The following is a 24622-nucleotide window of genomic DNA, read 5'->3' on the forward strand; positions in this document are numbered from 1 at the left end:
AGTTTGGACTCCTTGATTGAAGAACTTTTTGGAGTGTGTACGTTTGTTCCCTTACAGGTATAAAATTATCCACACATTCACCTCTGATTGCAGCCATCGACCACCTCACAGCCAAACCACAGCCATGAGCTTACTGCTCCCCCCCCTCCCTCCTCCCTCCTCCGTCCCCCCCTCCTCCCTCCTCCGTCCCTCCCTCAAGGCATGCAACCAGTCTAACAAGGTCACTTCACTTTGGTCAATGTCCAAAGTGTTAGACAAAAGTGTGTTGCCCCATCCCAGCACTTTCTGGTAATTTGTATTTGTCCTAATACTGTAGCTTATTCTTCTGCCTAGTTGGCTTTGCAGAGGGTAGGTCAGAATAGTGTTCACTGTGTGAACTAAACTGTGTTCTTGGCTAGAAACAGCTGTACAAAATAAGTATTGTATCTTATTGAACCTGTGTTTAGCAGTTGTCCATGACCATGAAATGCACTTTTTGTACGTCGCTTTGGATAAAAGAGTCTGCCAAATAAATGTAATGTAATGTGGGTCTGGCCCCCTCTCCGTACGGGCACGCCGCCCGCGGCCCTGGCTGTGGTTCCGGGGCCGACGCCGAGCCGGGCCGCTCGCTCACAGTGTTGTCGCTACGCGCTCGACTGCACGCACAAAGAGCGCTTTCCCCACGCTGCTGAGAGGGCGCGGGGGGGACATGAAAGGGTCCAATCAGCACAAGAGCACCGCGTTCGCGGAATCAAAGCCCCCGCCCGCGGTTTTATCAACCGCAGCGGAAAGGCTGGCGATGTTTATCTCGCGACCACACTGCGCTCTCTCTGCCAGGCATCCACCCCCCCCCCCCACCCCGATAACACCTCCGTTTCTCATCCTCCCAGTCAGACCCGTCTGGGTGATAAAGCCACAAACAGGAAGCACTTTACCACCACTCATTTGCCTACGCATGCATCTCATCACAACTACCCCCCCCCCAAAAAAAAGATTGCTGTAGTGAATGACCGCAGAGCCCCCCCCCCCCACCCCCTCGTCCAGGGTATGAGGGTGGACGGGGGCCTCCTTCACGAGGAGAGGCTCACTCTGCTGCAGACCCAGGAGCGATGCTCCAACCCCACAGCCCACTTCACAGAAGTCTCACTCACTCCTGATCCTCGAGCTGGCCCTTCGTGACATACTTCAGTGACTCTCCTCTAGCTCTGGAGTTCTTTATGCCCCTTGAAGGGTAGGTTTTTGTTCTAAATCAGTGTTATAGAACTCTGAACGTTGCTCTCAGTTACCAGCAGCGATTGTGACATCAGCTTTAGAATGTTCAGTTAAGAACATTCTGACCGCATGTTCATGATCTCACTCCTTAAAGGGTTAAAGAGAAACAAATTTGAGTTTTGCACAGAGACTATATTTTCTGCTGCTTTTACTCCTAACGAGTGACAAAGTGATATTGCGCTTTTGCCGAAGAACACTGGAACAGTCTTTGCAATAAGAAGGAAGAGCGTGTGTCTGAGCATGGGGCCCGCTGCCCTTGGTTTTCAACGTTTCGTGGAAAGGTCGTGTTTGAGAACATGAAGGACTGCCTGAGTGAAGTGTGTGTGTGTGTGTGTATGTGTGTGCGTCTGTGTGTGTGTGCGCGTGTGAGTGTGCGTGTGTGTGTGCGTGCGTGCCTGTGTGTATGCGTGCCTGCGTGTGTGTCTGTGCGCGTGCGTGTGTGTGTGTGTGTGCATGCGTGTGCGTGTGTCTGTTGCGTGCGTGCGTCTGTGTGCGCGTGCATGTGTGTGCGTGTGTCTGTGTGTGCGTGCGTCTGTGTGCGCGTGCATGTGTGTATGCGTGCGTGCGTGTGTCTGTGTGTGTGCGTTGAAAAAGGGCAGTGCTGTAATTCCCACCTGCACATATCAAATAACACCGTGTTTAGGATGAAGGGGGTGAGAGTAAAAAAAAAAAAAGAAAAAGAAAAAAGAAAGACAGAAAGAAAAAAGGCTGGAATGCCCTTGCTACCTCTATCATTACCTGCACCTTTAAGGAGTGTGTCAATATCCCCACACAGGCCTTGATGTGGGCCTTTGTAATCATTCACCTGCGAGCATGAAAGCCAGCCTTCATCCAGCTGAGCTAAACACATTAGCATCGCGCGGATCCATTAGAACCAATCAGAGCGGGATTAGCGCTGGGACAGCAGGCGGGGGGGGGGGGGGGGGTGCGTGGGGCGACTGCGTGGGCCGCTCACCGAAACTCGGACCCTGACCCCGACCTGGCAGACGTGCTTTCGGGGGCTCCTGGTGCCCCGCGTGGAACGGCGTAGTTAAAAACTCTGTGATGTTCGCTTCGGGATTGGGGACAGGTTGTTGACGGGTTGCGTTTCCTGTGTGTGTCTGTTCGTTTGTTTTTTTTTTCCTGCTCTTTCCTGAGCACTGTGTGAGGAAAGCACCAGCTAATTATGCTACACAGCAACTTTATTCTAATTCTGTAATCCCTGTACACAGTATTATGGTGGGAAATCAATTGCTGGCAAAAGGAAACAAGATGAGAAAAACAGATGTGGCAGCCACAGGCCTGCTAATACCTCACAAGTCAGTTCTGTACATCTACGTCCAACGGGCTAATACTGATGCTAAACCTAAGAGAAACTGGCCAACGAAAGCCAAACGATATGCAAGAAAGAATGCAAGAAATGGAACAAGGAAGCGAGAAGGAAAAATAGGCTTCTGTGGTCAACCAGTGACTTAAACTGAGAAACTGAGCACTTCAGCGATGAAATACACTGAAAGCAACAAGACACCCTCCAGTAGCTGACGTTTGAGATGGAGGGCCCTGCCCTAAGTATGTATGAACACCCAAAAACATGACATGCCTCAGGTTCCAGTACCACCATTCATCCAACTCCCAACTGTTTGTACCTCTCACTTTAACACCATCTCCACTGCCATGGACGTCTGTTCACACGAGGCCACCCCCTGGAACTGTACCCCTCAGAACAATTTATAGTAACAGGACAGGCACACCCAAGTCAACCAATGGTACAAAACCTTTCAGTCTTGGGTTGCATAAAATCCAGAGAGAACATCCACCTCCCCCCCCTCCCTACCACTGACAGCCACACTGAAAACTCTACCGGGTGACCAAGTTCAAAGACATGAAGATCAAAGGAAAAGGACTTGGATTTCTCAACCACTCCTCAAAACAACCCTCATTGTTTCTTTCAAGAATAGACTTTCGTTGACTTTTTTATTGTGATGTTTCGCCCCGCAGTACAATGCATCGCCTTTTAAATCCAGCGTGTACACATTGAACGTAACCCTAGCCACATCGCCCACAAAACTCTGAACAAACTCCATTGTTGTCTCGATTCAACTCACCGTAAAAAAGCGAGAACTTCCCCGAATTGTTCTTGGTGCACATAGCAGGAAGGTCTAACAACTCCATTTTCCGCCCGTCAGTCTATCAATAGCATTTTATGAAGAGAGGATAATTACCCTATCAGCAAGTGGGCCCGTTGCCAATGTAATTTTCTTAACACCTCGAACCACGGCAGCAACAACACGGAGAGTAAGACAACTTCTTCCTTGTTTTGATAGGCAATAATTGAAATTTTAAACGTACCCCTCTATCAGATTGATTACACCGATCAGCTGTCGCACCGCACGCACGAATATATTTAGACGATCGTTTTTTTTTAGTGACAGCTAGTGCGTACCTACGAGCGTATCGAGGACGATTTGCGTTCTAAATGTGTGTAAATAACAGCAATTATGCCCTGTGGAATGAACCAGCAGGAATGTCTGCATCTAAATCTTCCACTGGAGGCTCTTCCACAAAGGTAATTAAGAGCCCTAGCAGCTAAAATTGCAGGCCAGCAAAAGGAAGACAATTACAGAAAACTCAAAACATTGAAAACACCATACGGGTGCAGTCCGAAAAAACGTGTGCACGACTGGTGCTGGTAATAACAGTTTTCTGTTCGTACTGAAATAAATGAATAAATAAATAAATACAACCTTGTTTTTGAGGAATGGAAACAGGTTCATAGTTTGAAGTAACGTTATTCACCAAACAACACAATTAAAATAGTTTAACGGTTTTATGGAACGTACGTGCATCAAATAACCGCCTAATACCCACGTGGACATATATTTGAGGCTGTTTGAACAGCATACAACGCTAATCCGGCACCAGTGGAAGAATTGATCTTTGTAGTAGGCTGTTATACGATTAATAAAATGTACCGTTCGCACAAACTTTTCATGTACGATTTACTTTGCCATTACATTTGCAGCAAAAATGTATGCACTACTTTAGAATGACACTACTATTCCTAAATCCACGGATAAAGACCAGTAAAACAAACCGTCTACGCACGCGTGGGTTAGATTTTAAGTGCTACAAGAGATGAAAACGTGAGAACAGCACCCTCTAGTGGACTAGGGTTGGCGAACCCTTAGCAAAAATGCGTACTGTATTTAGTGAGATCTGAGAAAAAAATATTTTTTTTGATAGATGTGGAAATCCATCAACCAACTGTATGATCTGTATATTTTACATCGCAAATTTATTTATTATTTAAATTTATCTTGGCTGTAAACAATGAATAAAGTCAGCTGAATATACTACCATTAATATTACTCATGGAAACACTATTACTGGTTATTTAATTTGGGTCATTGGTCTAAGAATATCTGCTTGATGACAAAGTGAACCAAATCATATCATGATAAACTCGATACCAAAAAAAAAAAAATTTACACCGTATACTACATTTCAAACTTACAAGCCACGACGTACACGTCTCCCTGAAGTCCATTTTGGTGAGTCGGGCTGTCAGCTGATCTGTGTTTAATGCTGACGGTCTAATCACAGAGCACACCTCCAGATTACAGACGGTGGAGAGCGAGCCTCTCCTTATCTGATTTCTGTGAGGCTATGCCTGGACTGCTACTACTGACACAGCAAAGCATAACTGAACAGCTAATGGCACCTCCAAGAAAACCCCAAAAACACCGAGTACTATATTTAAATGTTAATTATTTTTATGGTACGGAGGGAAAGCAGAGAGGGTATGACAGAAAGGACAGCAGCACAGGAAGTGCCATGGCAGGGGTGGTTAAAACCCAAATCCTCACGGGGGGGGGCTACAGACATGGGTTCAGAGTTGGCTCCACCACACATCTCACCACATTTGAAATATTTAACATGTTTGGTGTGAGAACCGGGCAATGCTCACAGAAAAGTTGTGTGGGGAATTAACATCTAGAAAAGGGGGAGGTTAACACACATGCAGACTTACAGGGTAAAGTGAGAATTCATCTGCAAGCCCGTTGGCTTCCTTTGCCTTGTCCAGCAGAACGCTGGACAAAATAAGTAATTGTACCTTACTGAACCCGTGTTCAGCAGTTGTCTACGATCATGAAAATGCACTTTTTGTACGTCGCTTTGGATAAAAGCGTCTGCTAAATGAATGTAATGGAATGTAATGTAATGTAACACGGTTCCACAGCACAGGTAACACCTTCGGACAGGGAAGCAGGTGAGTTGCGTGCTGAATGCAGAGATTCCACTTGCCACCCATGCAGTTCTTACCCACTTTTCAGACATTGCGATGCGCAAATCATTCGCATTTTATACATCGTTATCTTTAACAGCACTATAATCCGTCAAATGTACTTTTACTCATCATAATAATGGTTAATATTTAGCTATTTTACACAGGAGAAAAAGATCATTCTTTGACGTGCCTAAGTGAGAGATCACATGCTCTCAGTAGCACGACACCGGAGAGGTTATCCTGGTATGACGTCTGTACCTCACCATTTCCCGCTGACGTCAGGTCGGTTGCGGTCATGTCTGGGAAACTCCCAGAATGCTCGAGTCCCCAGTAACACAGGCTCAGCGATGACCCGTTTCGGTTTAGGATGACTAAAGCTCACACCCTCCTAAACATTTCGCACGAAGTTCACGCCTGAGATTAGTCACAGGAACTCTTCCGTTGTCTCTTTAGAGGCCATTGCACTGCACTGCATCGCCCCTTCCTTCTTCCTCATACTGCCACATCTCAGATAAAAATCAGATTAGAGCGTCAGTGACAAAACAGCAAATATAGCCGAGTAAAGATGCACTCACTCATAAGTCAGGGCAGCACTGGACATAACTCTAGGGCTCACTGCCTGTGATGCAGCCCTGAATTTGAGCAGCTATTCCATCGCAGTTAGCATCCTCCCTCGTGCATGGGAGAAGAAAGGAAAGAAAGCAGGTGCCCCACGAACGGTGGCTGTGCAGGCAGGCCGCGCGAAGTCTCGGAGGAGTATCTCTGTGCGACCGGCGATCGAACAGTCGGCTAACCGGCTACGCTTCTGAGGCAACATCCGCTCCAGCGGGACACCTCCCCCGTCGGACCGGCCATTAATCAGCTCGTTTACGCAACGGCCCACAGAGCAGTCCCTAGACTTCAAAAAAAAAAAGAGCCTGAACTGGTTTCGGCTCCAGGCAAGCACAGATAACAGGAGGAAGAGAGAGATTCGACTTCTGTGAGAAGGTAAATCTGCTGCCACACACATTACATTACATTACAGGCATTTAGCAGACGCTCTTATCCAGAGCGACGTACACAACTTTTACATAGCATTTTACATTGTATCCATTTATACAGCTGGATATATACTGAAGCAATGCAGGTTAAGTACCTTGCTCAAGGGTACAACGGCAGTGTCCTTACCCGGGAATCGAACCCGCGACCTTTCGGTTACAAGCCCAGTTCCTTACCCACTGTGCTACACTCCGTCCACCATCTTAAAAACCGAAAGACGCCAGCAGAGACCAGGAGCCCGGGTACCAAACTATATTTATTGTGTACAGCAGTAAAGGACAACAAATAAAAGCACACATTAGCAGAGAGGTGTGTGAGGATTGGTGGCGTGTGTGTGTGTGTGTGTGTGTGTGTGTGTGTTCGCCGACTGTGCCCGTCCCCGACTGCACGTGCGCCCCGAAGCGAGAGGGGGGTTTCTCCGAGCGTGCCAACGACAAGCTTCACCCCAAAACCGAGAAGTGAACGTCTGGGCTGACAGTCGAGTCAGGGAAGGTTCCCTTTTTTTTTATACCACAAAACGTCTGGGGCGGAGAGGGAGGACAGCGCAAGCTTATTACAAACGGCTGTTTTTCTAACGTTCATGGCAACCCCTCAACAGGGCAGAAAAAAAAAAAAAAACCCCTAGAAAATTGTTTTTTTTTAAAAAAAAAAAAAAGCTTCCTCAGAGGCATTAAAAAGGAAAACATACGGTGGTTTTTTTTGTAGAATCTCAAAACATTTATTGATCAGAATACTGGGTATAGCATTTGGTCCAGACACAATCTCATTCTCTCTCATCCATTACAATAGCTTCCCGTCCCTCAATTCGCTCGATATGGTTTGAGTCCAAGGAAAATGAACAGCTCCCATATACCGGTCATTGGCAGAGAAATAGGCTTTTGAACAAACTGCACTGATTAAAAAAAAAAGGAGAAAACACTTCATCTGCACGTGTACCCAGAACAGAGACGGACCTAAAATATACACCCCATACCGCAGGAGACTCCAAGAGCCTGCTGCTCCTTCAGTTTGTGGCAGATCTAATGACATCACTATGGGATCCCCCCCCCCACCCCGACCCCCCTGTGCATTGGAACACTGACCACAGGCACACTAAATTCCACATGACAAATATCGAAACTGGCCTGCCCCCGTCATGACCTCTGTCTCCCTGACCTTTTAAACAGGACAGAGTTTTGAACAGGAAGTCGATGAGTTAGAGTCCCCCCCCCCTCCCCCTCCCCCCTCCCTGAAGACACCACTACTGATGCAGACTCCAGGGAGGGTGTCTGAAAACTGCTCACTCCCCAGGCAAAGTCACTTACACTGTCTAAAACCATGTCCTCTCTGACATAAACATTTAACACAAACCCCACGATTCCCCCCTTTAGAGTGGAGTGGGAGGAAGGTGGAGTTACAAAAAAAACAAAACTAAAACAAACAAAAAAAAAAAAGGTGAAGAGCGTTTGGAGGAAAACTGAAATAAAATAGCTGAGCTGATGTTCTCCGGGTACGAAGTCTGTACAGTCTGCAAGGAAAGAGGTCCGTCCTTAGGAGCAGCCCCCGGTCTGTTGTTGAAATACGTCGATAGTGTCCTCATCTTCCATCTCCAGCTGAAAACAAGAGCCAGACGGCTTGTGTTCAGCCTCGGCACATTTACGACAGTAACAACTCCCAGGCACACACACTGCACCCAACACACAACATCATCATCATCATCATCCGAATCCAATACGTGAAATGTTTGCCAAGGAAACAGAGTCTGAGGAGATTGTCTTTGACGCAGTGTTCTGAAGCAGCGTTTTGAAGGAAGCGCTTCAGGGGTGGGTTCAGTGAGTTACACGACCCCTCTCCTGACAATGCTTTTCAGCAGCGAACGCAAGTTAACAGGAGGGGCGGAAAAAAACACATTTACGAAAATCCTAATAACGTCAACCGGCTTGCGCTAAACAGCTTATTTTAAATGAACTCCCCAACAGACCGTGTGGCCTTCCTGTGCATGTGACGCTGAAGACTGCCAGCAACAACCTTTAAAGAGCCAATCCACTGTGAAGGGAGGGAACTTCAATGCTGCGTGTCTGCAGTTTGCAGTTATGAAAAATGCATGCCCTTAAACAGCCCAAAAAGCCTCCCCCCCCACCCGAAACAGGCATTGCATTTGTTATGAAGTGCATTTCACATCAAACACAGCCTTGCAGATGCAGTCACAGCAAGACATCACACGCACAGCACACAGCAACCTTACATTTCCCCACTCATACCAACACAGTCACTCCGCTAGGGTGGGCATACTGACCTGTGCCGGTGTGTCCGTCTCATTGATCGGCTGTCCATCAAACCTAAATCTAATCTGCCTAATTGACAAACCCTAAAAAAAAATAAAAAAAAGTTACACATTACAAGATTAATATTTACATAAGCGTGACCAAAAGCCCAACAATTTCAAAATATAAAATCAGACCACCATTTAAAACATCACTGTGTTCATGCTCTGCAAACCCTCCCTCCAGATTTACATCAGCTCTGGGTTATGTTCTTATGATATTCATTTACAGCAAGGTTACCGGTTGACTTCCAAGGCAAATCGTGACGGTGTGTGATCCATACATGTGCACGTGTGCCGATGACCAAAAAACGGCACGTTCTGGCCTGAGCTCAATGAACTGAAAGATATCTTCATTTGAAAAAAAGTGCTCACCTGTCTTTCGCAGTAGGCTTTCATTAATTTGCTGAGGGGCGTGTGCCTTTTGATTTTAAACTGCACCACCGACCCATCCTGACCGGCCACCTTCAAGTTAATGTGGTCGTTCTCGGTCTTCACACCTTCCTGCAAAGTACAAAAAAAACGACACACGGATCAGTCCATCACACGCTCGCTCGCTCCCTCTCTCACACACACACAAACACACACGCGTGAACGCGCGCACAGGGGTAACAAACTGCTTTCGTTTTGCGCTCAAATCCATCCGCATATCACTGCGACCAACACTCTGGGACGCAAACGAAGCAGGATAAAATTACCAGACTTCAATCCGAAATCAAAAGACAAAAATAAAAAAAGTGCATCTGCACCCGGTATAGTGGTTGTAGAGTAATAACCCATAGTTAGTCCTATTGCGCCGAAACATATTCCAGACGTTGTCCATCTTACCTTCAGTCTAGCGATCTAACTTGCAGGCTATTTAGCTTTACTGTGTAACTAGACATATAGAATGCACTACGTTGTCGAATGAATTAGCTAGGTAGCAACTCAACCATTTCTGAAGGAATAAAATACACTTAACGTTTACGAGCCTAACGTTACAACCAACTAGCTGGTTAGCCATGGCAAGTTAGCGACAATAAAGTTTCCTGTGCTTGATGCAAAGCATGGCACTACTTAGCTGTACAATTAGTTACAACTAAATAGCTTGCTGTTTTGCAGCAATCGAAGTTAGCTAGCTGCCCTGCACAACGCAGCGTTACCTTGTGGGATAACTTAGCGGGTTGCACATATTTACAGTTTAACCATCTTGCTTCCAATTTCCGAAGAACTTCGCGCAAAACGTGCTGTTAATTTGTTAGCAAGTAGCTAGCCACCAACAAAATCGTTATATAACATCCAGCAGGCAAGCATTGATTGCATGTTGTGCCGAACAGTTTTGCGCTTTGCTTTCTAATGGCGGCTTTTCAATGTGGTGCATCTTTACGCTCAGATCCGCTGTTCTTGCGGCATTTGCTACGCAGAAAACGTAAGAACACTGGCAGGCAGCAATTCAGTTTCACAAAGAAAACCCCGCAAACGCAGAAGCTGAATTCCATCCCGAAGAGATTGCGCGGCAGACAGAAACAATGGCGCAGATTCAATGGTGCTCTTCACTCAACAGATCGCGCATCACAGGATATTTTACATTATTATTTGTAGTATTCTACCGAAAGCAGCGGTGTATCACAGATACCGGTTACCAAACCGGCACATAGGCCAACCATTGTCTTTACATTTCACCCGCTCAGATTCGCAATCCGGCCATCGTAAAACCGTTTTGCACAAATTTAGAGCTGACAAACCTCATACAACTGGTCGTTAATGCTGTTTTGTATATATCGCGTTTTTACCTTTGTCTTCTCTTCAGACATGCTGTCGTTTAGCGCTGATTTGTAGATGTGCGGAGAATTTGCAGATGATTTTTCTGGCTGGCTCTTTCCTACCTCTCCCAGTCCTCTCTGCTGTCGGGAGCGCACTTGGTCTATTGTTCTCTGCAAACCGATTGGACTGTAATAGGTCACGTGGTGTTTTTATATCGGGAACGCGGACCCGGGAGCGCGCATATATATTTTAAACTTCTTGGTCGCGCGGGATTGACATTCCATCATCAGGTGCTTTCCTTTCTTTGTACATTCTACAGTAAACACTGAGGTGAAAAATCAATAAACCGAATCTAAGAATAGCTTAAATAAAAACGCATACGCTTTCAATTCCGACATCTGAATTGTGGTCGTTATGTTTTGTATAAACGCAAGGGGCGCTCTTGAGCTTAGACACGCGACTGTAAATAAAATATGCAATGGAGGTAAAAAAGTAGAGCGGGCGGCTTCGAGTAACACACCAGCAAAGAAAAAAGCGAGAGTTCTCGGTTTATTCGCATGTTTTGGAGATTCATAAGATCTTTTGAATGTGAAGTGCATCGCCATGAAATTGGCGAACATTCTAAGTGCTCAAAGTGCATGCGTTTGTGGCGCACATTTTCTAAATGGTGCCTATATACTTAATGAAAGAAGACCCAGAAACAGTGATATGGCCACGTTAAATGCCACAACTAACAGTAGTGTTTAAAATATAAAAAAGTATAATTTTTGCAACACTAAGCTAAAGTGGGTTTGCAAGTAAAAGAAAGACCAAGCTTCTCAGTTGATTTTTGTTTTAATGAGAATGATTTTCCCCGCACACTAGAAATATTTAACATTTATGATTTCCATTTCAGGGAACTAAATCACTCTTATGTCAAGAATGTTACAAAGAAAAAAAAACCCCTGCAATCTTGCTTTATACAAAATACATGTTAATCTACTACTGGACAGGTAATTGTAAGAAAACCTGTCGCTTTTTATGAAAGAAGAAATTTAAGGCAGAATGTTGCAAGGGAATTATCATATCGCATGACTGAATTCCACCCATTAGAACACACCTTCAGAAAAAACATACCAGGTGAACAAAACAATAATCACAGAAGCATTTCACAGAATTTCATATCTGACGATTTGGTTTCAACAGTACGGTCTCTTTCCAATTCCTAAGTATAGCAATGTAAGGCTCTCCACTAGGACACATACATATGTAAATGCCTACAAGTGCATGCAAATGCACACGTATGCACAAAAACTGGGCACATGCATGCATGTGCACGCACAAATACATGCACATGCACATACTGGGACGTGCCAAATTCCCCATCATGCAAAGGTCTGGGAATAAAACCCTGAGATACAGAGCTGAAGCCAAAAACGATGGTCAGGGTTTAAAATTTTTTTTTTTTTTTAATCCTGGTGAGTTTACAACTACTTTCCAAAAGGGTTGTTTTAAACACCAACTTGGAAGGGGGCACCAAAACACAAAAACATTCCATTGCATGACTTTCACCTGGTCCACAGCTCTCCTCATACACATTCATGCGGCATACCCAAACACGGTGATGACTTTTCCTGTACAGTTTGTCAGGGGTAGCATATACAAATAATAAAAGCATACACTGTACTAGTTAAGTTACAAGGAGTGAAAAGGCTCAAGTAAATCTTGAAAGTTCAACAGTGCCCAAGAAATTTACCAGCGAGTTTTACAAAACCTTTGGAGTTCAAGGTAGAGAGATAAACGTATTCCCCCTATGTACATACAGTCATTCAGCTAAAACACGACAAAGACGAGCGATTGCACTCACATTTGTGAGGGCAGCACTACAGTAATGTTGCACTCAAACTACTGCAAATTATTTGAAGTTTAAGTAAATTTGAGCAAATTAATGGAGACCAGGCCAGCAGGAATGGAACTATTTCGGTCAAATTATATTTTATTTTAGTAAAAGAATGACCAAATCGACAGTGTTTTAACCACAGTGTTAAGACAGTGACACAGTTCTGAGTGAGCAATGTCTTTGGTCTACAAAAAATAAAAGAAAAAAGAAACGAACTGCATTAATCATTTGTTACTTCACAAAGTAAACACAGGGTTAGAGAAGTAGATCTTGACATCTGACCTCTGCTCCAGAACAACACACATTTACGTTTCTGGCCTTCCCCATTCCTCTTCTATACAATCATTTCAGTTTCATTTCACAACACATTTACTTTCATTTGTCAGTTTTAAAAAAATAAAGAGGAAAAAGAAGTAACCTTTCATGGTAAAATAAAATACGATCTTACACACAAATCATTGGAATGGGTACATGTAAGCTCCTGTCAGGGGGTTTAGCTTCTAAACCTGCGACGGGCCCCATTGATACACATCACTCGATGCCCAGGTGAACTGGTGGTCGCCCTGCAATGTGTGCAGTTTCAGAGGAGAGGCTCTGAAGGTCAGGAGAGGCTCTGAAGGTCAGAGGAGGGGCTCTGAAGGTCAGAGGAGAGGCTCTGAAGGTCAGAAGAGAGGCTCTGAAGGTCAGTGGAGTGGCTCTGAAGGTCAGTGGAGTGTCAGAGATGGATGTTCTTCCTATTCGGTGTGAAGGCAGAGGAGTGTTTGGAATCCGGGTGGGAGACCTGCTTAATTGTTCTCGAACTTGGAGTAAGGGTTTGCCCCCGACAGCCCTGGAAGAGAGACAAATAGATAAATAAATAAATGCTCATATTGAAGACAAAATTTCAGTGCACAACTCAAGTGCAGATTTGGCAACCATTCGATGCTGAATGTACATCCTTGCTCAAAACCAGGAGTTTCCAATCTTTATGAGAAAAGGTTGTGTGTGCGTATAGGTTTTTGTTCTGGTCCAGCACTATGACACCTGACTCTACTAATCAAGGCCATGATCGAAGACCGTGACTAGTTAGATAGTTTTAAATCAGGTGTTGTAGTGCCGGGCTAAAACAAAAGCTTGCACCTACATCGGCCCTTATCCTATAAGATTGTACACCCCTGCTCAAAACACAGTACCCTTCCTAACCACAAGAGGGAGCAGCTGGCTTCCCCTCTCCCCTTTGGATCAGTAACACCTTTACTTTTTGTTGTTGTTGAGCAGTGACACAAAACAGTAGCCCAGCCATGGATAACACATTCCAGTAAGATTCTCCACAACTACACAGGGGCTAGGGTTAGGGTTAGGGTTCCCTTACAGGGAACTCAGTGTGTGCTGTGGCTGCTGTAATGATGCACTTCCTGTAATCACAGGAGGATGATGGGAGGTTTTATATTAAGGTAGAGAGAAGGGGCGGCTGGGTGGGATCTTACCATATTTCTTCCTGATTTCCTCGTGTCTCATTTTCATCTCAGTTTTCCTGCAGAGACACAAAAACGCAAACACACACCTGAGTGTTTTGGCAGCAAAGTGCAGTCACGGGCCCCTCCCTGAAGGAGGCTCCCCCCCCCCCCCAGGGCAGATCGCTAATCTGGGACCAGCATGGGCGCAAAGAACCGGTTTTTGCATGGCTTCCCTTTCAGAGTCAGCCTTTTGTCTTCTCCAGAACGCAGCGGCGCAAGTCGTATCACTCAGCCAAACTATGCAGCCGCCATTCTCTCCGATTACAACCATCCACGTCACAGGGCCACAGACGGATCGCAAACGGAGCAGTTTTCAGTACATTTACATTCTTAATCAGAGTGACATACACAACTTTTAACATTTTTTTTTTTTTTTTTTTTTTTACATTGTATCCAGTTATACAGCTGGATGTATACTGAAGCAATGCAGGCCATCAGGACCTGCTATGGGGGTAAACCCGTTTTTTCTTTTTTTAGAGACATTGGTTTCTTGTGGTGGCCATATTTTTCCAACATGAAAGTTACAGATTTTAGTTCTGGGTAGAACACTCCTGTTGTGCCCTTGAGTTTCGGTAAATATCTATCAGTGGAGAGGAATAGAAGCCTTACTGCAGAGGGCCAGGGCATCTTTTAAGGAAAATACGGAAGTAATATCCAAAATGAACTCTCATAGTAATAGAGACGAGGGATTTACAAGACAGTAGATCTTCCTATTCCATGGCGCCCATATTGCACAAACTTCAGAATGTTTGTTCTCATGATGACATCCGTGCTGTATATAACACACCACCACAGAACCCCTCAAATCAGAACTTTTTTTATCTTTACAGGACCACTTGTGGAACGATATCTCTGTCCTTCAGTTTTATACGGCAACACGCTCAGAACTCAGTGCTCTGGGCAACAGCATCTCAACTGGTCTGTTTGCCTCACAGCTTCTATGGTGAGCAAGGGTGTGGGTTTGGTTTGCTTAAAATAAAGTCTGCTAGTAGACTTATCTCTAGAACAGGAAGTAAGTCTTGGGTAAGGCAGTCTTTCTCAGGCTTTCTCTTTACCTCAGACACGAAAGGCTAGCCTGCAGATATTTCACAAATAACGAGCAGAAATGGGAAAGTCAGTTTGCACTTAGTGCAACTGCTGCATGTTTCCCAAGATGCACCTGAACTACTTCAGTAAAATGGAGCAGGCATTAACCAAGCTGGTCATTTTCAGTCCCTCCCTGCACTCCCCTCAACCAAACAGAAGTTTAAACGATGTCTGCTGATTGGACAGTGAGCCATTACAGAGGCAGAACTGTAACCACACTATGCTAATTATTTACTGCTTCAGCGTTGTTGCCAACCCACCTCTCTTCCTGGCGACCCTTCCTCTTGTCAGCCTGTTTGTCCATCTTGGCTTCGGCCCTCTGTGACCTGTGAAGAAATGGAAGCGACAGAAAGCCGAATCAGCGAGGGGACAGACGCACGGGAGACAGCAGGAATGGCGGCTCCTCCCGCGAACATTTCAGGCAGGACCGCCACGCCGTCAGTTACGACAGCGCCTGGGATGCACAGTGAATTTCAGTCACAAGGAGCAGCAGGGAGAACAGAACCCCTAATAGTATAACACCATTCCCAGCCATGTCCTGAGGCAGTTAGCGTAGATACCTTCGCTGCAGGATTTAAAACCACATTCCGTCCTTCGGCGAATCTGCAGCAGCCCGACTCAGCTTAAGTGACAGCTCGTTCTCCTTTTCCTGCTATCGCTTTTGTGTGCGGACTGCACGGTTAACCCTCTGCGGGTGAACAGAGATCGAGCTCAAGCCTCACACAGTGGTGTTTTAGTCTTAAGGAGGGATTAAGGCGCGGTAGTTTAGACCAGTAAAACCCCGGTGGTCACAAGCAGGAACCGACGGGAGCTCAGCTCATTACACACTGAATTTACGCAGCCGTTGGTCCGCTCGAGGTTCATCGCCAAGGGGAGGGCTCGGGAAAGGCTACGCAAGGCGTCTGTGATTCTACAGCGCTGGATCCTCGCAGGTCATTCACTGAAACAACCTGAAATACCCACTTCATCTTACGAGCTGAAATAAAACCGGCAATAAAACTACATCTACGCCAGCTGCCCGTCCCTCGTCGAAAGTCCTCCCCGCTTGTGTGGATTTGTTTGACTGAATGGGTAAATGTGGCAAAGTTTAAGAGGGCGTAAGAATGTTTCATGAGGAGAACAGGCGATTAAGCCCCCCCCGTCTTGACAAACGGACCAGAGTAACTGGGTCACGCTTGGCCCTACACCCACCGTGGGTCACCAAAGCCTGCGTACGATGTCACCAAGCCCTGGTAACCTATTACTTACATAACTCTGTGGGGAAAACATTTGTGAAAAATGGACCTTGAACAGATAATATAACTTGTGTAATCTCTTTTAATCCACTTCCGTCGCATTTAATATATACCACGTGCACATGTATCGGCTTTGTAAATATGGGCAAGTTTTTTTTCCCCCATTGAAACTTAGTAAATCTAGTCTCAGGTCTCCTGTGTACTTTTTCCAAAGAACTTCTATTGTCTGTGTAGCTGCCAGAAAGTGGTACAGTATGCTAAAATTTACTGCAGATAAAATACCTGCTAAACAGTAACTAAAGTGTAAATTATTTAGATACTTAGGCTTTTATTAATTCCATTAATGTAAACAGGGACAAACAGAGTACCCAGCACTGACCCGTGTGGGACTCCACTTCCCACAGGGTTCAGATATGAAGACTCTCTTCTTTACCCTCGACTTTACCCTGCAAGGCGGTTTTGAATACGCTCATAACTTTATCGAATTGAAAGGGACGTCTATTCGTGGAGGTGCTGCTTTTTCACGAGCACTCACCCGACATTCTCACACTTGCAGCAGCAGAAGCAGCAGATGAGGATGGCGATGATGATCACCCCGGCGATCACTGACATAGCAATGATCAAAGCCTGGAAGTTCACTGTGACATTACAAAAAAAAATACAGAAAACACATTTATTCATTCAGTTTCAACAATTATTTTAAAATGTAAAAATTATTTTAACCACTTCTAATAGGAGAAATAATCATTTAAAATAATCACGTAAAGAACACTGTATATTTGTATGTGTATATGTACACATATTGTCATAGATATACATGTGAACACAAACATACGCATATAAACATAAACATATAAAATCTTTAGTTCATTACAGTCCGCTTCATTTCCTTAATATTCCACCGAGATTAGTTACTCCTGGCAACAGGGCACTGTTTAGTCACAGCCTGCCTGGCAACACAGGACGCAAGCTGCTGCATTCTAAACGAAAACTAAAAATATCGCTAATTTGCAACAACAACAACAACAAAAGTGTTGATGTGGTGGCGGAGCTCTGGCCCAGTTTATTGAGCGCAAGGCTGCTTTTGTGACGGAAAAACACAATGAGCCGTCATGATTATATGGGAGAAAGAACAAAGAAATAAATAATAATAAGAGGAAACCCCCCAACTGTTCCCTGGGCTCACTGGCTATTGACGTTGAACAACAGGGTCCATCCCAGTGGACCTCAGACACAAAAGGCTAGCCTGCAGATATGTAACTGGAACTAGGGAGTAACCAGAGAGGCAGATTCCAGATGAAGTGGTTTTTAGGACAGGCGCTCCCTTACACCCCGGGTCTTACCCCAGCACAGCCCCCATCGAGCCTCGTTCAGCGGGCACAGGCTGTGGGGGGGCAGGATGGTCTTCACGGGGTAGTTGATGCATTTCTTGGTCGTCCGGCACCACAGACACTGAAAATGGGAAAACGTGCGTGTCAAAAACCGGCAGACAAGAAGCACAGTTAATTTGACCTAAACATTAGCCATCCACGCTAGCCGATGTCCACAAACACAAATGGCTCTTAATGCAACAGCAGGGGACTGGCACACAGTGCATGTGACAGACTGCAGCTTGCTGTGGGGAATAAGGAAGGAGACGGAGGGGGAGAAGATGGCTGTGCTCAGCCAGACCTGGCCAAACCTGTAGGACGGGTGAGGGCTGGGCCTCTGTAGACTCAACCCCATTACAAAAATAAAAGAAAAGAAAAAAAGAAAACCTCCCTCCACGTCACCTGAGATTATTCCCGCTTCTCTACAGCAGCCCTCTTTGTCCCCCCCCCCCCACTAAACAAGGCCACGAGGTGGGCAGGGCGCAGTGGAAAACTACAGCGCGGGTTGCTAACGGACATCATCAGATTTCCCGCCTTCCCGCCGCTGCACTACCTCCTCATCATGGAGCGCCCATTACATTAGATTACATTTATTCGCCAGACGCTTTTATCCAAAGCGACGTGCAATAAGCGCATACAGAAGGTCATTGGAACAACTACAAAACACACATCTAATAAGGTACAAGGTACTCATTTTGTAACAGTTATTCATAGCCACGAACACATTAAGTCCAGTTCACACAGTGAACATTACTCTGAGCTAACCTATGCTAAGTCAAACTAGGAGGCATCATCACAAGCTACAACATCAAGGTAATGACACAAAGTACAATATGAGTGCTGGATGGAGGTACATGTGACATGAAAGTGGCACAGGAGGTACATGTGTAACATGAAGGTGCTATAGGAAAAGAGTAGAGGGATTTAAGTGATAAAAATGATCCCAGATTGGGAGTGCCCCGCAGAGTGGTGATAGTTCATTAGTCCAGGTATAGTCTGAAGAGAGGAGCTCCCCAGTGATGACCCAGCTTTCACTAAAGCTCTGAATTTAAAAATCTAAAAAGAAGACGAAGAAAGTGATGTTAGGCGCTCACCGACACATCCTTCAGACACGCCTCGCAGCTCGTGTTGCTCTTCGTCTCGCAGTCTGAAAAAGAAACAGGAGACAAGGAGCACAAATGTCAGGGTCAGCTAAACAGTGGCATTACACTCGAGGGCTGCGTTTACATTTTAAAATGTCCCTGCTACAAGGAAACTGTATACAGCTACTGTGTGCGACCAGATTCAACAGTACTATCAATGGTTAGCCCTTGAGAAGCAGTTTCTGTATTACACCTGTTGAACTGGAATATCAATAGAGATATTTCTAATGAATGAAGAAAAGGACATTACCCAATTGGTTAACTTGGTGTTGCACCTTTCAGAAAAATAAAGAAAGTAACCACTTGGGTGACCTGCACCATTAGCATTTCACATCCCATTTTTTTTCCTTTCCCGTCTTCCGTTTTCAGTCACAAGTGCTTTGGTATGTGAAACACGCAGGTATTTTCAAAAAGATGCAGCGCGTCATTCACAGCACGGAACAGTCAGCTGGGAGTGTCACAACGACGGGAATTCTCTCTGAAGCACGCTCACTTTTTCCACCTCGCAATTTCTCCGGATCGGAATAAAACTCACTTCCTGCTTACCCTGGTAATGCAGCCAGTGGCGCACATTCAGTAAATAAATAAAATGAATAAATGAATGGATTAAAATGAACGACTGTTGGCAGGATAAACCCACTAGAGCCCGTTCGGCTTCCAGTCGCTGTTGTGTGCGTTTCTGTTTGGAACCTTTGTTTACCCGTAGCAGTATGTTCAACTGGGACTCGTGGATTTAAACCTGTGCATTGTAGCCAAGCAGTAAATGTGTCCAGCCACTTCATACTCAAACTTTTGGACAGTCAGCGAAGAGCAGAGTTTTTACAACCTTGTCTAACCCAGGGGCGGCCACACAGCCTCAAAGGCATCCAGGGGACCCACCATATAGGTTAAAGTTAGATTTTAAAGGGTAAGCACCACATAACTGCCTCCCCCAAAAGTAATCAGAGCATGTATTTTTAGTATAGAGGTTTTTCATTAAATTAAGCTGAAACTGTTGTTAGTTTGGCTACTTGTTTGCCAAACTGATCACTCCTGACAGAAACACCTGAAGTCACGCTGGAAAATCACTCTGTGACGTGCGATAAGTGACGCAGTAGGTGGGAGGCAAACAGCTCTGCTGTTGTACCTTTGGGATGAAAGAACGACAGAAATGGGTAACATCTGGTTGCAAAGATGAGAGAAATGGACAGCATTAGAATATTATTAGATTCTGAATCATAGGACATTATCGGTGACTCAGACGACTCTGACGAGTCTGTAGAGGACATAATCGCTGGTCCTGATACAGTAGCGCAATACAGCCATTGAGGTTTGAGCCAGAAGCGCTCGGACTTCGAGGATTCTTCCCAAAACAGAGAACTTTTTTGGGAAATTCACTTTTTAGCCATGTTGCCCAGACTCATATGAAAAGACTGATACCAACTGTGCGCGTCCCTGTGCGTCCAGTACAAGGACATTAGACAATATGGGCTAAATGCTAACAGTGTTAGCTCTATCAATGGATGTATATGGATGGAACTAGCTAATTAGATCCTACATAATCGACCTCTAGCGAGCAAATTAGTCTAGCATCGTATATGGATTTAACAGGTTTCCCATTAGCGTTGTTGCAATAACTTTGTCATGCGCATCAAGTTGTAGCGACCTGGGCCAATTCTTTAATGGAAAAAGGGCTAGCTATAGCCAATCTGACAGAATCTCACTTCCTCACTCTATGACATCACAAAATATGATGTATGTGATCATTCCGAAAATTGAAAAGGGGAAGCGGGGGAAAAAGTATAAGCGATTTGATCTTCTATTTCTTGCCTTTATTTCAATAAAATTGTTTATCAATACTGTGAACCATAAAATAGGACCATGTCTTCCATTTGGCTGGCGTACTTCATTTTTAATAATATCTGGTGTTTACCCTTTAAAAAAGGTTCTATATTTAGAAATATTTTCCTAAATCTACAGTCATTGCATATAAAGCCTGGCCAGGGACTACCTTCAGTACATTCAAGGACCAACCTGTTGAAAATCCTGATCTTAGAGGAAAGGCTTTGTTCTTGTGATCAGTCATCTAGTCCTAAAGCAGTATCAGTCTGTGCTGTTTGGGACACTGTTTTAGCCAAAGTGCTACCAAGCAGGGAACCCGACCAGGGAACCCAACCAGGGAACCCTACCAGGGAACCCCACCAAGGAACCCTACCAGGGAACCTTACCAAGGAACCCTACCAAGGAACCCTACCAGGGAACCTTACCAAGGAACCCTACCAAGGAACCCTACCAGGGGACCCTACCAAGGAACCCTACCAGGTAACCTTACCAAGGAACCCTACCAGGGAACCCTACCAAGGAACCCTACCAGGGAACCTTACCAAGGAACCCTACCAAGGAACCCTACCAGGGGACCCTACCAAGGAACCCTACCAGGGAACTCTACCAGGGAACCCTATCAAGGAACCCAAGCAGCACAGATCTGATTCTAGAGACGCGGTTCTAATCCCAGCCTCTGATTTGAGTTGAAGAACGCACAAGCAAAACCGTGATATGGGAGAAAAGCCGATGTTGACGTTGTTTTGATGTCAGATGTCATATAAAAACTCAGGATTTGTCTCTGTGCATCTGTTATTTCAAACCTGGTTTAAAATGAGTACTAGTCCATTTTGAAACAAGAACATTACATTCACAATGACACTTCAGCGGGTCAAATTATAATTCTTAATTCTTCAAGGTGATATGTATACTGCATAGTTCAAATATTTTACATACCATGCCTTTATGTATTTGTTTGTTTACTGAAGCCATTGAGGATTTGAACCTGCATCTACTTACTTACAAATTCAGTCCAAACGCTGTGCCATACTGCAAATAGATAATTTCAAATTAAGTCTTCTCGACTTTCATGGAAACCCATTTCAAATAAATCTGTTTCAAAGTGAAATCACTGATACTGCAAATTAACAAGATGGCCCTTTTTTCAATATTCTTGTGCAATGCAGGTGTATGTCTATTTTCTGCATACCTCAGAACTACTTGAGATGCAGACGCTATTGTACAATTAACCCTTCAGGGGACATGAGAACATCCAGTTTCTGCAAATGGCTGCCAGACATTCTAACTGCGATCAGACTCTTCGTTGAACACAGTCAGTGCAGTAACATGACCTTGAATCTCCTGTGAATTAAGGGCAATACGTCTTAATCGGAAAAAACAAGATGTTCTGTGCCCAACATATTATCTTTCACTCTCAAGCTTTACATGTAAAAACAGGCTCGTGCCTATGCCTGAAAGGGGAACAACAACCAACCCGCTGCTCTTCATTCCTGTGGCAAGAATACAGAATCTGTTTGTTGGAAGTCTTAGCACACATAATCTTTCAAATGAAATGTTATTTAGTGGAAAAGGGGGGTTGGAAAAAGTACTGTAAAAAGCCCTGTAAAAGTCAGATAAATTGTGACTAAAATCTCTGAAAATCTGGCCAAATAACGAATACTAAGAAATAAAAACAAGTTTTCACAATTATCCGTAAAATACTTTCTTCTTGTTCTTTATTATTGTTATTATTATTGTTGTTATCGTTAATTATTATCATTGCACACTAGTGCAAGTAAAAATGTGTATTTTATTGCCAATTATGACCGCTGATTTTTCTTTATCGTCAAATTTCGTCTACATGACATTATTCACTGTGGTTTGTTTGACTGTGTGTGTTGAACAATGGACTATTATAACACGAGTATTAACACACGCATGACACAGAAACTGACCCAAATAGAAAAACGTATCCTCTTTGTAAATTAGACCAATGAGCCACGTAATAAGTTCACGAGTCTAGCCGTATTTGGTATGATTAGTGATTACATTTGAAACAACAAGGACCACTCAAAACATCTACGGCAAATGAAAACTTTCTCATTCAGAATGACTCAATTGGTAAAAAGAAGGAAAAAAAGAGATCATTGAAGAACACGACTGCTAAACGTATTTTAGACTCGCTAATTTAGCTCGACAAAATTTATTTGTGGGACGAATTAGCCGGCCACCGACTGAAGGGATAATTTCCTTAACGTTAAGTTACCATTTTTGGACGCCATTTTCGAGAATTATTTCTTCGGCCTGGCGAACGAATTTGCTGACCGAACTTCGTAGAACCACATTTGTAGTCAGTTTGGCAAACTTCAATCATTGGTGGCTGTTCGCCTTGTCAACACACAGAGCTACTGCCATCACCGATGGTGGAAATTTACCGTCAGCTAGGTATCAGTTAGTTTAACCTCGTGGGGTAACTACGGTGTACAGTCAAACTGAAAACAAACACACTTCAGTGCCGCGCGGACTGGTGTCCTGGTCCAGTTAGGTTTATCCATATTTTAGCCCCCAAATTGTTACAACGTTAAAATCTATGGTTTCCTAGTAGTTAACTTTAGCTGGGTGACTAAAGTTAGCTCAGGATCAACCTTGAATAACAGGTTTGTCTTCATCTGCGTTATCTGGAGCGATCCGTGCCGTTACACAGTATCTTAGTACGAACTAAGCAAAATAAACATCGACAAAATACTACTACTTATCGGAGAAAATGATGATCTAGTACTGTCACGTCTTGTCCAAGTTTATTAGGAAGAATTAACAGGTAACTTACTTGCTTTAGCTGGTGCAGTTGTCTGGGCGAACACGGCTGTCAAGCTTAAAACGATGACGAGAACATACGGGATAAAAATTCGCAGTTGAACCATGTTTGCCAAAATTATTATGTTTCTCAAGCTTGTCACTGCTCCAGTGAAGTGTCTTTTAGCTCCACAAAACGTTAAGTTCCTACAAATTGCGCCGGAACGCAAGCTCGCTGATATCAACCCAAAAGTGTCGCTAACCGAGCTTCCACCTAACAAATCAATGCGAAACTTTCTCACTTCCCAACTGACTCAGCAGCAACCAATGGAAGACAGAGTAATTGTCACGTGACATGCGCAACAGATGTTTTGCTCCTGTAGTATGTAGCTGCGCAGCGTTTGACGCCAGTGGCGCGTAGGCGTAATTATTTAATTGCTGTCATGATCCTGTAGTTCAACAAAGCTTGAATATTTTCGGGCTTATTTATATCACTGACGCACAGTTGCGTGGTTGAGGTTTCCAAAAGAACAAAAACCATAGGCAAAACAAAAACTCTTTGTCACTCAAGCAACAAGGTTGATTTTTGAGACATCAACTCAAACAGTGTCCATGCATGCGAAATACACCCATATCCTCATAACCTTGTGATAAGACCCTATACTTATAAAGAGGGGTTTTTGGCATAAGGTAAAGGAAGCCGTCATTTTCGTAAGGTTTAAAGACGTTCACGTAAACTAGAATTCAAAGCTACTAAGCTCTTGCACCCCCTCTAGTGCCAAGCATTTTAATATAAGCACATACAATAAGCATATTAATAATTCTGCACTCTTTACAATTTGATTCCTATATTAGTGGGTCAATTGTCAAGTTTCTGGCCATGTTTGAGCCATATCAACTAATTCATATCCGTTGATGCTTCCAGGGATGCAGTGACCCCAATATCATAATTTTCCTTGGTGGGAACAAGCAAGCAAAATAACTCCATTGATTAACTCCAATAATTTATTAAAGCATTTTGTAAAGCCAGTTACAAAAACAAGAAAAGAAAACCATTTTCTCCTATTAATTAAACAAGCACACATTTTAATAACAGTAACAATATACGAGTACATTCTGGCCGTGGTTGTCGCTGCCAGCAGCTCTCCACGGGCCTCGAAGTAACGGTCGCGAGGGGAAAGCACTGGAGGTGCTGTGCGTGAGTTCGAGACGTCCTGCCA

The 24622-nt window shown here is 44.3% G+C and overlaps 2 protein-coding genes across 2 annotated transcripts; both read right to left on the minus strand.

Annotated features, from left to right (window-relative positions):
• Window positions 1–7249: 7249 nt before the first annotated feature.
• On the minus strand, window positions 7250–10787 carry LOC118213685 (small ubiquitin-related modifier 3-like). Its single transcript, XM_035392719.1, has 4 exons — window positions 10631–10787; window positions 9234–9362; window positions 8832–8903; window positions 7250–8148 (listed from the first exon to the last, which is right to left on the minus strand). The coding sequence occupies exons 1-4, from the start codon at window positions 10649–10651 to the stop codon at window positions 8086–8088; spliced, it is 285 nt and encodes a 94-aa protein (XP_035248610.1). The 5' UTR covers window positions 10652–10787; the 3' UTR covers window positions 7250–8085.
• Window positions 10788–11416: 629 nt separating this feature from the next.
• On the minus strand, window positions 11417–23701 carry LOC118214494 (pituitary tumor-transforming gene 1 protein-interacting protein-like). Its single transcript, XM_035394490.1, has 7 exons — window positions 23437–23701; window positions 18762–18814; window positions 17641–17749; window positions 16833–16935; window positions 15323–15388; window positions 13947–13993; window positions 11417–13309 (listed from the first exon to the last, which is right to left on the minus strand). Exons 1-7 carry the CDS (start codon window positions 23528–23530, stop codon window positions 13266–13268), a joined length of 516 nt encoding a protein of 171 aa, XP_035250381.1. The 5' UTR covers window positions 23531–23701; the 3' UTR covers window positions 11417–13265.
• Between the last annotated feature and the right edge of the window lie 921 nt (window positions 23702–24622).

This window comes from Anguilla anguilla, chromosome 15, assembly GCF_013347855.1.
Source record: "Anguilla anguilla isolate fAngAng1 chromosome 15, fAngAng1.pri, whole genome shotgun sequence".
In the NCBI taxonomy this organism is placed as follows: Eukaryota; Metazoa; Chordata; class Actinopteri; order Anguilliformes; family Anguillidae; genus Anguilla; species Anguilla anguilla.

Excerpts from the sequence above, each read along its gene's own strand:
- LOC118213685 (XM_035392719.1), bottom strand. The coding sequence starts at position 10,651 with ATGTCTGAAGAGAAGACAAAG. Across the intron at positions 8,904-9,233 it reads AAGCCTACTGCGAAAGACAG|GGTTTGTCAATTAGGCAGAT; the intron begins GTGAGCACTTTT and ends ATTTTTTTTTAG. Across the intron at positions 8,149-8,831 it reads AGACGGACACACCGGCACAG|CTGGAGATGGAAGATGAGGA; the intron begins GTCAGTATGCCC and ends TCTTGTTTTCAG.
- LOC118214494 (XM_035394490.1), bottom strand. The coding sequence starts at position 23,530 with ATGGTTCAACTGCGAATTTTTATCCCGTATGTTCTCGTCATCGTTTTA. Across the intron at positions 13,994-15,322 it reads AAGGGTCGCCAGGAAGAGAG|GAAAACTGAGATGAAAATGA; the intron begins GTGGGTTGGCAA and ends GTGTCTCTGCAG. Across the intron at positions 13,310-13,946 it reads GGAAATCAGGAAGAAATATG|GGCTGTCGGGGGCAAACCCT; the intron begins GTAAGATCCCAC and ends TCTCTCTTCCAG.